A 12,941-nucleotide genomic window follows, 5' to 3' on the forward strand; every position below is an offset into this window, starting at 1 on the left:
TCTGCTCAAAAAAAAATCAACATTTCAATTTAATCGGTATGTTCCATTTTTGGAATTATATAAATTTAATTTTTTTAACGTGTTTCTTAACTAATATTAAAAAAAAATGTTAAATCATTTAAACAACATCATAAAATATATCTGAAACGTTAAATAAATTTAACAAAATTTAATTAAAATAATTAAATTCACATGTTTATAAAATTAAAAATCAAAATTATATCAAAATTTTAAAAATAAACTAATTTTTATATATCAAAATATATCTAACTTTAAATTATTCACTAAAAAATCTATAAAAGATCCAAATACTAAAATAATTAACTATAAAAAATGAAAAGAAAAGAAAAGAAAACTTGTAATTTCAGAAAGAAATATTCACAAGAGTAATCTTTTTTGTGAAACTAATATGTTTATAATATTTCATATATTATCAAAAAAATAACGAGACTGTAAAATAGCCTAATATACTTTTAACAATGTTTAATATATCTTTTTTAATAACATTGTGTTTTATATTTACTTTTGATTCGAAGTTTTCAATAAATTTAAAATTTAATACATGTTTTATCATCTTGAAAATGAAGAATTATTTTGTAATTAAAATAAATTTCTTATACTAGTTTGATTCTATTAATTGTTCTTCTGGTTTTGAATAGGTTTTTCACAATTTGATTATATTTCTTGTTCTTCTGATTTTGAATAGGTTTTCCATATTTTGAAAACTTCATGTATTATCCTTTTCTCTTGTTATTTCTAACACACCTAAATTGCACATGTGAATAAAAAACATTTTCAACTCAATGTCAAGACAATCCTGACCACTATAAAATAAAAATAATATTTATTAATATTAATCGAAAAAGTTATATTTGACATCCATATCAAAAGTAATATTAATGTTTTTTTAACTATATCAAAATAAAATCTAACATTAATAATGATTGAAAAATAAATGCGATTGAATTCAACTTGAAAGATAAATCCAAAATCCATGACGATTTTACTTTAAACTCAGCTGAACATGTTGGTGGTGATATTATAATCAAAGTCAACCATTTCAAATCTAATTTTTTTAAAATAAAATTTAAAATTATACAGTTATAAAAAATCAAACTATTATCATCCAATTTTAAAATTAAAATTTCTTTCAAAATTCACATGAAACAACCTGCCACAATATTTCAAACTCTTCACAAAAATAAATCATCCTTTAATCATTCATCCTGAAATATTTATACGGTGTAATCTTGTTTAAGTTTTTATTCATTGAATTAGTTGGCATTACCAATATTATTTATTACTAATAAAAAAATTACAATTGGTTTGTAAATTAAAGTTTAAATTGATCTTTAAAATCAATTACCGATATTTAATTACTTATTAATATTGATTCTAAATTAGTATTTAGAAATAATAGTAAGTAGCTACATCAAACAACTGCACAAAAAATCCCAAAGATTATTCTGTAATAAGTAAGGAATTTCATATATAAAATTTACAAAGTAAATAATAGTTTGAATCCACCATTACCAAATGTTTTTATGAACTTTTTCATTCTTTACAGTCTAAACATCTATCACAGGTATTCTCGTCTTTATATTCCCTCTATTTTACAGTACAATACATAATGAATTTAGATCTATTTTATATTTACAAATCAATTTTAAAAAATGAGATTTAATTATATTTAAATACTGTAAATTGTTAATATTTTTAATTAATATGAAATTTTAAAAAAGTTATGTAATATTGACCACCAGGTGTATGATAAAATGTAAACGGGAGATGTGGGAACCGAATCACAGTGTATGGATTGTTTTGTAGTTAAGTGGGAAAGGCAAAATATGCTTGTAGCTAGTGCTTGGGTTGGTGAGGGAAACCGATTCATGAATACTATAGTCAAAGTCAAGAATAAGAGGATGCAGAAATGGCCCAAAATCAACACTGCAACAACCATTTACTTCGAAATTCCAACCTTTTGGACCTGTTGAAGGAGTGGTGAGGAAACAGTATGGGAAAACTGAGTTCTTTTCAAAAGGTTTGGTGAGAACTATCTTTCCTCCTTTTTGACCCGTGATGCTGCAATTCAATGCCTTTTTTCTAATTTAGCAAACTGCAGCTTAACACATATCACGCTGATTTAAATCCTTTTTCTTTAGTTCAATTGCAGACGTTAGTTGACGTTTCTGATACTGTGAAAAGTCACTTCTAAATTTTTTCTTAAAGTATGTTTTTAGTCTAAACTTTTTCATGAAATTATAATTTGTTTATGTTCCAAATTTTGATGTAGTTTGATTCTTAAATTTTAAAAATAAATAGTTATAGTTTCTCTAACCTAACTTAATTCAATTTTTCAATTTGACGTTATTTAACACAACAAAAACCGAACTTACTTCTTAACGTAATATTAGAATCATAAATTAAAACATATCTTTAACAAAATTTATTGTTTGACCTGCTATCGGTATTTATCATACATATATTTATATATCATACATATATTTATATGACGATTCAAACACCACTTATGTCTTTGAAAAAACACACTTTTCACAAAACTTGCTAATAGAACAATCATAACGTACTTTTGGATGCATCTAAGGCAAAACGTTTAAGGCGTGTAAGTTACATACTACAGGTCAAGACAAGTACAATAAAACGATACTGGTTAAATCACATCACAACTTTTATGTTTTGTATTTCTATGATGACGTTTGAAAAACATAAATATTAACCTAGTACAGAAATTTGCACTATAGAGATTGACAACCACTACAGTGAATAAGACAATTAATATAGTTTTTGACATAGAGATAGCAGTATGTTTCATGTTTCACAAAAATTTAGACTTTTTTGTTGTCCTTGTTTATTATGTTTCTCAAGCCAACTTTCAAATTCAAAGATGAAATCATGGCAACACTTTGCTATGTCAAATTCTGCATGCAATGGACCAGATATGTTAAGTAAGTTTGAGAGACCAGGTTTTGAAAATGGTGTGAAAAAACCCTTTTGAAGTAAACAGTCTTAGACACCATAATATATCAAACCATTCTAGACACTGACAAGTTTAACTATGAAACAAGACATACTAAACTGATAACAGGGTAAGCAAAAGTTACAAGCTTTAGAGCCAACTAGTAACACTGCATTGAGGCCCATAGCAGGTAACCTTGCACAACCTTCTCCATTTTGACAGAATCAGCTGTTCCTCTTCTGGTTTTTAGGCTTCTTAGAGTCATTTCTGCTAACAATTACAGGTGAATCATCACCCAAACCAGATTTTTCAACTGCATGAGCATGTGCATGTTTCACAGTTTCAGGTTTGCAGACTAACCTGGACTGAGATTTGATAGTTGTAGCTTTGGCTGACACCAGTTCTGATTTTTCCTTGTCTTTTTCTGCTCTGTATATTACATATAACTTGACACTATTAGCATTCTATATCAGACAAACAGTAGTAGCAAAATAACTGTTTAGAACTTAATTGATGACACCAACTTAACAAGCATATAAATAAGACAAAAGGCCAGTTATTGGTATGAAATTCAAGATAAATTTGTCTTTACTTTAGTATAGATAAGATATAATTCAAGGGATTTAAAAAAATTAAAGTAAAAACCTTATGGTTTGAGGTCCTCACTGGGCTTTGAGATGTAGATATCATCAAAGTGAGTTTTGCTCAACAACGAACTTAGTGTTATGTCAGACTAAAGGAATACACTAGAAGTATTCATTGTTTGATGAAGGTAAAATATTTGGACAAAAAGAGAGACCCTTTGTTTTTTATACATAATTGATAAAGGTCCAATCCCAAGGAAGTGTTTGCATCACCATGGGACAGTGCTAATGTGCATAATCAACATTAATCAAGGTTTCCTCTCTTGGTTATTGGAAAGGAAAAGAAGAGTATAATGCCAGTAATATTAATGCTCTGCAGACCAAATTATACTTACACGTCTGATGCTTCTGCGAGCCTCTGAAGTGTAAGCCCTTCCTGATGGCAGAATATCAGTATGCACGAATTAAATTTATGAAATGATATCATATTATACACACATGCACACAATGATTAAATAAGTGTCAAAGATTTCATCTTTATTCACCTCAACTGATGAAACAGCAATAGACAAGTGTGAAGCACGTACTCACAATAATTAAAAAATTGTTAAAGAATTATACTCACCTCAGCAATACGCAAAGTAACTAATGAGCATCAGAATTTTTGCTCACCTTGTCTAACGAAACGTCAACTACTGTCCATTTCTGTTTTTTGAGGTTCAACACTTCAACATCACCATCAGCATACAAAATCTATTAAAAAGCATTTCACAGTATTAACAAATATAACTATCAAACTCATTCAATGGTTTAAGCTTTTCATGTTCAGAAGTGTAAGTCTAATTCACACGAATGTTCTTGTTCCATAATCAATAGGTGAATTTCAATTATCATTTTTGTATTGAATAATTGTGCACGAGAAGAATGAAAAAAAGGACATTGTATGATTAGTTGATTAAGAGATTAATAGATTCATTACATTTTGCTTTGGTCTGGTAAGGTGGTGAGTGGCACAGTTCAGTAGCCTGAAGTTTTAAATTCAAGCTCTTTATTTACATCTACATAGAAAATCAGAACTAAATATGGGAAGTCATCAAAAGATCCATTGTGTTTGACAACATGTTCACTATTTTTATTTCCTATACAAATCTTTGAAACAAGAAAGTGAAGACAAAGAAGCATTTTGTAGTTAATAGTGAAAACATTTAGTTGAAAAAAAGGACTGGAATATCTTCAATCAGCATGTAACATGGTTTTGTGATAAAGAATAGCATACATAATGCATTCCAAATAAGTGGCAATATAGAAAGCTTACATAGGCAGAGATTCATTATTGAATTCTAGAGATAAAAAGCATAAAGATTAGCATCAGTAACTAACATCTCACCTTGTGCTTTCCTTTGATAGGATCATAAGATTCGATAACACCTTCATAAAACCTGTAGTGAAGAATTAAACAAACTAAAATTACAGAAAAATATAAAGTAAGCAACAACAGCACGCACACATGAAACAGGTTAAATACTTATTATGCTTAGGAAAGATCTTATATAACAACTGACCAATATCTCTCAAGGAAAAACTTCCAGAACAAAGCATTTAACTCTGAAGCTAAAGTCAGAAAAAAAAAAAAAAAAAACTGATTTGAATCATTTATCTAAATCACATAGCATATTTCTTAATTCAAGTGTTCCAACACAGTCCAATGGGCCACCCTAGAGAAAAGAGATAGTAGATGACCATAAGTGCCTCCACCCTATTTTCAGAAGTACATGCAATTATCTTATGAGCCTACGGAATGAGTTAGCAAGACACGGATAGTGTTTTTCTATTCTCTTCTCACTGTAACATCAGAGGGCCTAATGAATCTGAGTTTATAGTATACTTGGTTAGAAATTGGTAACAGACTAGCGTAGAGATGCCACCAAAATACTTACGTCTTATCTTTTGGCCACCAGACCTTTATTCTCTTACCGACCAATGATTTATCCTTGTAAAGACATTCAGATGCCTGCAAAAAGAGGTACAGCAAATGGTAATTTATTGAGAGGAAAAAGGTTAGCAGGGGTATAAATTAGGACAAAAAAATTAATAAAGGGAAAATTTCCACCAAATAAACAACATTTGATAACAAAAATTTTCCTAAAACCACCCCATCAAAAAGCCTAATGTTATTTAGACCACTATTGCCATGCAGTAGGGTACAATATCTACACGAACAATGGCCAAACACATACACATATGCATAGTGAGAGAAAAAGATGATCAGATGTAAATTTTTAATTACAAAGTCAAAGCAGCATTAGGAAGGCAATATACTGCCATCTGGTTAGAACAATTAGTACACAGTCTCAGAGTATATAACACATTAAGGACCTTCCAGAGTAAAAGGAAAAAGAATACTGAGACATAACAAAGTTAAAGAAATGGAAAACTTCATGGTGTGTTATTGGAAAAAACTGAAATTTTACCAACTCCACAATGAATTTCAAATGCATACCTTAGCACTCACATCACTGTGTCTTCTCCTCAGCCTTGCTTGTGGGGTTTCCTTGACACTATTTAGTGTTTTACTTGCAGATTCTGCTGTCAGATCCTAAAAAGGTGGAGATATCAACCCCAGGATACAATATGTGAGGTTTGCTAATATATTATGCATTGTACTGGGGGATTGTAAAAAGATACTAACTATACCTTCACGGCTGATAATTTGTTGAGGCCCTCGTTAGGAGTAGCATCAAGCCTCCTCCTTTTCTTAACATTTGTTTGAGTTGAGAATGTGCCCTCTTTAATACTTGCTGGCTCATCATTCATAGATGACTTGTGTTTCCCCTCTTCTCCACATGAATCGTTAGGCTCCCCATTAGCAGCTGATTCTGGACCCATGACAAGTTTTCCATCAAGCCTTAAGGAAAATTTGATTTTCCTAATGGGTTTTTGTTCAGAGATATTCCTTGCTTCAGATTCCTTTTCCAACCTAACTGTTGGGGAATCCAAAGAAATCTTCTGAGGCGGAGGATTTGAGTTGTCTTTTAACATTGACAAAGAATTGGAATGAACACCTTGATTCCCCGTGATATTTAATTTCCTTCTCCGACCCCGTTTGCTGTGACATCCATCAGAAATATTATTATTTGTAGAAGGAGAAGCATCAGCATTATCATCAGCTTTAGGCTTAGAAGCTGAAGCTTCACGACCTTCACTTGTATCATTTGGGGGAAAATCATTGCTAATATTGTGAGTCCTTCTGAGTTTCGTAGTTTTTGCTATGTCCTCACTTTTCGGCTTATGAACTAGAGTTTCACTTACAGTTTTATGCTTTCGATGCAACTTATCTTTTCTGGAAGTAGCTTTTTCAGAAGATCGAAAAGGAAACCTGGAATCGCATGACTTTCTGGATAGTGTTGATCTTCCCACTTCAGTTTCCCGACAAATCCACGAGTGATCATAGCCTTCTTCTGCATTCATCAGAGAATTAGGCTTACGGCCCCTCTTCCTTGGCACAGTATTCAGCTGAGTTTCTGATTTTGGTTCCTGAACAGACTCTAAATTTTCAGTTTCCAACTTGGTTTTTGCACTCCCTTTTTTTGAGTTCTTGGAAATTTCAGAACATGATCTCCTTTTTGAACCAGTTTTTTTTGTAACTTCGCCATCCAGAATGGACCTTCTGTTTGACTTTGTATCATCCAAAATTTGGACATCTCTTTTACCAGTAACATTGGGTTCATGACCCTTGGTTTCCTAATTAAGGATGAGTTAAAGTTTAATAATACACTAATATTGACTGGTGCTTTAACGAAGCAAGCCACAAATATTGCAAGGAAAAATTTAAAATAAAAATAACTAATTGAGAAGAGTAGAATATAATTTACATCATGCGGTTGTTCCTTTGCATCATTAGGAACATTAAGCTTGTTCTCAGCTTCCTGAACCTGAAGCATTGCAAACACAACCAATCCTAACATGAAGCTAACTCAGACAAAATCAAGCAACAGCTTGTTGCAAATAACAATAATTACGAAGATATAAATAAAATAGAGATAGATGCCATCCAGAACGAATGCTATTACACACAAAAACAGCTTGAGTGAGAAACAATGTTTTGATGGTAAATTACTGGCTTATTAGCAATCAGCTGGAGTAGTTATTTTTCTCTGCTGGAATTTGATCAAAGCTTCTTCCATGAATAAATGGAACACAGGATTTTAGTATGCCTATTCCTTTTGGGCATGTTTTCGAATGATTAATCATAGACTGGGCTAAAATTGGTTATTTAAACCTAATTTCTTATTCCTAATGTTAAATGCCCTTTTTCAGTATTTAATACCAGCCACAGCAAGGTTTTAGAGAACTTGCATACATCAGCTAAATTTGTTCCATGGTTTCCAATAAGAAGGCAAATTAACACAAAGAAAGAATATCATGTATTAGCTATAACAGTTTATCTGATAGAGTATTGCAAGTAAAACGAACCACTGTCTTCTTAGAACCATTTGAATCATCACATTGAGGGGATTCAGATTCATTCTGGCAAATATCAGTTACTATCTGTGCATACTCATTTATCGCTCTGCCTGAGGACTCCACTGCCTTCATGAGATAAGGCTTGAGCTTAGCAGTACAGTTTCTGATTACTTTCTCCCCCAATGTCCCAGACATAGGTGAAACAGTCTGGGAAAATAAATAAAACCAGATTGACTAAGTTACACAAAAAAAAATACATGAAATCAAATTACCATATGAATAAAATAAAGAAAAAGAAAAGAATACAAGAAATAGATATAATGAAAAGTACATTACCCGATTTTCATTTCCTACACTATCCAACAGTGGTCTAAGAAGATCTGGGGAAATTTGTTCACTTTCTTGTAAAATCATAGTCATTATTGATTCCATTGAATGAAATGCACTACAGGGATGGTTTGACCTTTAAATTGACAAAATATTAGTAAATAATAATTCTAGAAGTGAATGAAAACTTAAAAAAGTGGGAAAAGTAAAAAAGGAAAAGGTAACCAACTTTTGTTTATGTAACAAGAAATCTGCCTTTTTCATCAGCCCTTACTAATGTAAAACAACTTCCAATGTTTATCTATGACCTACTAGTCGTTGGTAAAAGGAAAATGCAAAGAAAAATCTGACTTCCTTGGCTACACCAGTTCCTGTTTGAATACGAATAACACAAAAGAATTCAAGGAAATAGCTTCGTCTTCAGAAGCACCTCAAGTAAATGATAGGAAACTGCAAAACAGAGCCAAGTTTGTCTTTCTACTAATACTAAGGTGATATCGGTAGCAGAGGGAAACTGGTCAAAGAACTGATGAAAAACATGCATCCAAAAAAGAAAGAAAATAGAGACTGTTAGATTTAAATCACCCCAGATCCTTTATCTTACAGCAGCTTAACCTGCTAAGCATTGAAGGCGCTTCAGGATCCTGGTTTAAATTCCTCCCCATGCCTTTCATTGCTTTCATCCCAAATTTGCAACTAATAGCAAATTTGCAACTGATTCTAATAGTTATCTCTACTACTTTCCTCATTGCCGACATGAAACCCAATCCCACGCTTCCCTTTTCCAAACATACACCATAGTAAATGGTAGGTTGTCTAACATATGTATTCAAGAATAATCAGGAAAGCATGCAGAGCATCTGGTACATGATTAAAATTCAATACGATCCTATAACAACAATACCATAACCACAATAAAAGGTATAAGTATGGCCACTTAGACCACTATAACTATAACCATAAGGATATAAGTAAAGGTACCGTACACCTAAGAGGAAATATATTATATGAAAGGGACTCACCCTTGAAAGGAGATTGTTGGGAATAATCCAAGTGAGTCAAAAGTCCAACATTGGATAAAAAAGACAAAGTTAAACACTATATAAGATGAAAGATCCATAAACCATTGCCTTAAGATTTTGAATTAAAAATAGTGTCAAATGTCTTATGTGAGATAAGGCTAAATGTCATATCACATATATATAACCTCACCTGATGAAAACCCCTATACATATATATAAAAAGCCCATCAGGAAGAAATAGATAAAAGAGATATTGTGAAGCTCTCTAACCTTATAAATCTCAAGAAATGCTGAAACATTTCAATAACCAGGTCATTACACTCAAGGTCCAGCATGACCAAGCATAATCTGACCTTATTGACATTTTCAAGTATGATAAGCACTTTTTCATAGGCACAGCCAGATATGTGAGATAACTTCTCAAAAGATGCCACAGTGAGCTTGAAGATTTCCTGCTCATCAAGAAATGATGTTTACAAAAAATCATTGACATCATTTATGGTATACTATACAGTATATTTGAATAATTTAATAAAGAAAAATCAAATGTATCGAACTAAAATTGGTGCCTTCATTTGTTCATCGTCATAAGGGGCATCTGGCGCTGTGATTCTTGCAATCTCAGAGATGCAAGATATAACTAGAATTTTAACATCCTCATCTGCGTGCCTCAAAAGTTCATCTGAAATCAATGCCTTCATGCAAGGTACAAGTGATTCTTGAATTAGCTTAGTTGGTTCTTGATCCAGGGTTGATAATACAAGCTCCAGTTTCTAAACGTAAGAAAACCAAAAAAGTCAAAGTTCAATCAAGCTTGGAAGGCCTGCTGTTACAATGATTATAAACTTTGTTCCAAAATTCATAAGAAAAACTGAAATACATGGCCATAACTCCCTATGTTGTTACTTGAGAGCCATCAAACCTGATATTCCACTTCATCTTTATAACTGATCTGATGGAATAAACAAAACTCGTTCTAAATATCCATATTTTAGTTCACAATTTGTGAGCACAGGTCAAATAACAAAATAAGACTTGTTTTTGCATCTAATCAACAAGCAATATAATAAAAGCCGTGATCAAATTCAACAAAGTAGTGAGTTCATCTGACTAATTGTTGCAACCATACAAGAAATTCAAAAGGGCCTGGGTTATAACATCAAGTACACAGAGAGCATTAAACTCCATAGGTCAATGAAAAATGGAAAATTTAAACATCAAAATAGAAAGAGAAAATATCTGAAGAAATCTGTCCAATTCCTTTGCATACCGATGGTGAGTAAATGGGATTTTATAGTTCTGGTATCTAGTTTGGAAGTGTGTTGCATTCACTGTTCAGTGCAAGGATTTTATAGGGGTTTGAATGGAAGTCCTGGAAGTGTCCTACCATCAAATGGTGCTGGCCAAATGGAAGTGTGGCTTCCCTTGAATACAGAGGCAAGTCAACAAAATGTATGTGGCCTTGTTGATTACAGCCATGCAGTCCAAATAGAAAACTTGATCTTCAAGGAGGCTTTGGACTTCCAAATGGGATTGTAAAGACGGACATTGGACAGTCAATCCATTCAACAAATGATTCAGAAATTGGAAAAGGGATTTTAAAGAACACACCGCATAAGAAAAGTGAATACAGTCACACAGACCCAAAGAGACTCAAAGTCAGAAAATTCAAGAAAAATGAAAACTTGAGTGCTGTAGAGAAAATGGAAGACATGTTAGATCATGAGAATATCACAACAATACCTTTTCAAATACAAAATCTACATAGTCTCTTTGATAGATATCCAAAATTTGGGCGTCCAAATCCATTTGAGGTCAGAAATACCAAACATAACAAAAACAAATATCTGCACCGAACACAGGAATTAAAGGCAGCAACTAGAGATCTACTGAACAATGATGGTCCAACTGCTAGAAATTCATGATCAACTTCAGAAGACAGTGGAACTCATGGCACAAAAATTCAGCAGGGAGATAGAAATACATGCATGTAAAAAAGCAGATGAAAGATCATTACATGAAGCAGCTGCAGAAGCTTGTGAAGTGAAGAGCCCTTGAGGAGCTTCCTCCCCAAATGTCTAAGTTTTTTTGCCACACTCCTCTCAGTCTCTTCAGGAGAGGCCATTTTCAGGTCAGAATGTTTGCACATTCACTAGAATGCACAATCAGGATTTAGACTTTATAACCCTAACTGGTGAGGTCACTGCAAATATCTGAGAAGTTGTTTTTTGTGAATTCAGGGGCTTGAGGAATGTGTTGCACGTGCACATGCAAACACATCCATATGATCACCTGCACAATCCATCCACCAATGATTTTACAGTTCCACTTCTCGTTCAGTTTCTTTCTGGGTGCGCTTGAAAACAGCCATACACAGTTCTGAGATTACTTTTGTTTTTTCCTTTGGTTACTTTAAAGACAAAATGAAAAATAAATCCTTAAAAGGATCATTTCTTTTCTTCCTATTGTCACTTTAGACCTGTTTTTGAGCATTGAAAACAGTGCTCATGAACTGAGTTTTGGTAATAACCCTGCTGCAATTACCATTATACCACTTTCTCATTAAATTTGAAGTGTTACAGGGCTATTAGATTCACTGCCTACACTGTTACAGGGGCGGATTTAATTAAAACAAAAATTTGCATTCCTATTATTTCACGAACCTATTGGAGAATCTCTATCACATGCAGCTGTAACATTATCACACAACAATAGATAACAATCGGATATTAACATCACAATTTAACAGGTCCATAAATAGAATGTGAAAAACAGTTTAAAAGACCTTCATGAATGGAATAGAACGAACAAAACATCTTTTGTGTGTGATTTTTCTTTGCATTACAATTCTGCATATGCACTACTGTTATGTGGGTGAAATGCTTATGTATGAAATTTTTATCATCTTTTATTTAAATGAGTAATCTAGTCTTCTCGTTGTTTACTGCTTTGGTATGCAGAGGGGGTCAATCTCATTCCAAGAGTAGGTCGTCTAATGTTATTATTCTTTAACTTCGGTAAGTGGATACTCAAAGATTATTTGATATTAAAGTTACTTTAGTTTGAAAGTAAAAAACACAAATATTAATTAATGTCTGAGCTACCGTATTTTTATTTATAATTTTTATAATGAATTTTTTATTATAATTAGTTTAATTAAAATCCAAACTCCACTAATATTAGTTAATAATTTAATAAAATGATTTTTTGCTTTAAATCATTCCACCTTGATAGCTTGGTAAAATATCATATTTAGTTGTTTAGTTGAATTTTTTAAAAACTCGTTGACCGGACGAGACATATCATACATAAGCCTTTAAAACACAAGTATCATTGAAGAGTTGTAAAGGGATTTGTGTTTTGGTCGCTGGATGCTTCGGACCAATTGTCTTCATTATCTATCATTTGTGTTGAATTATGATTATTAAGAATAACAATTAGTACGCTTCAAGCTTTGCGTCTATCTTGGAATGCAAAACGTTTAATTGATTTGGACCGTTAGATGCGAGGAGATCTAACATTTAAGACTACGTAACGGTTGAGTACCCACTTCTGGTTTAGTGTTTT

The 12,941-nt window shown here is 32.3% G+C and overlaps 1 protein-coding gene across 4 annotated transcripts; it reads right to left on the reverse strand.

Annotated features, from left to right (window-relative positions):
* Positions 1 to 2,832: 2,832 nt before the first annotated feature.
* On the reverse strand, positions 2,833 to 11,616 carry LOC108320632 (sister chromatid cohesion protein PDS5 homolog D). Of its 4 annotated transcripts, XM_017552112.2 has the most exons (14): positions 11,392 to 11,616; positions 9,944 to 10,147; positions 9,645 to 9,826; positions 8,362 to 8,488; positions 8,035 to 8,232; positions 7,434 to 7,493; positions 6,256 to 7,302; positions 6,062 to 6,157; positions 5,499 to 5,572; positions 4,949 to 5,000; positions 4,234 to 4,314; positions 3,957 to 3,997; positions 3,338 to 3,406; positions 2,833 to 3,244 (listed from the first exon to the last, which is right to left on the reverse strand). In XM_017552112.2, the coding sequence occupies exons 1-14, from the start codon at positions 11,521 to 11,523 to the stop codon at positions 3,202 to 3,204; spliced, it is 2,406 nt and encodes an 801-aa protein (XP_017407601.1). In that variant the 5' UTR covers positions 11,524 to 11,616; the 3' UTR covers positions 2,833 to 3,201. The 4 variants fall into 4 exon arrangements, 3 of the variants coding, with proteins under 3 accessions (XP_017407601.1, XP_017407599.1, XP_017407603.1); XM_017552110.2 differs by having other exon boundaries at positions 2,833 to 3,406; XR_008245391.1 differs by lacking the exon at positions 2,833 to 3,244 and having other exon boundaries at positions 4,187 to 4,314.
* Positions 11,617 to 12,941: the final 1,325 nt, after the last annotated feature.

The sequence above is a fragment of the Vigna angularis genome, chromosome 9, assembly GCF_016808095.1.
Source record: "Vigna angularis cultivar LongXiaoDou No.4 chromosome 9, ASM1680809v1, whole genome shotgun sequence".
NCBI lineage: Eukaryota > Viridiplantae > Streptophyta > Magnoliopsida > Fabales > Fabaceae > Vigna > Vigna angularis.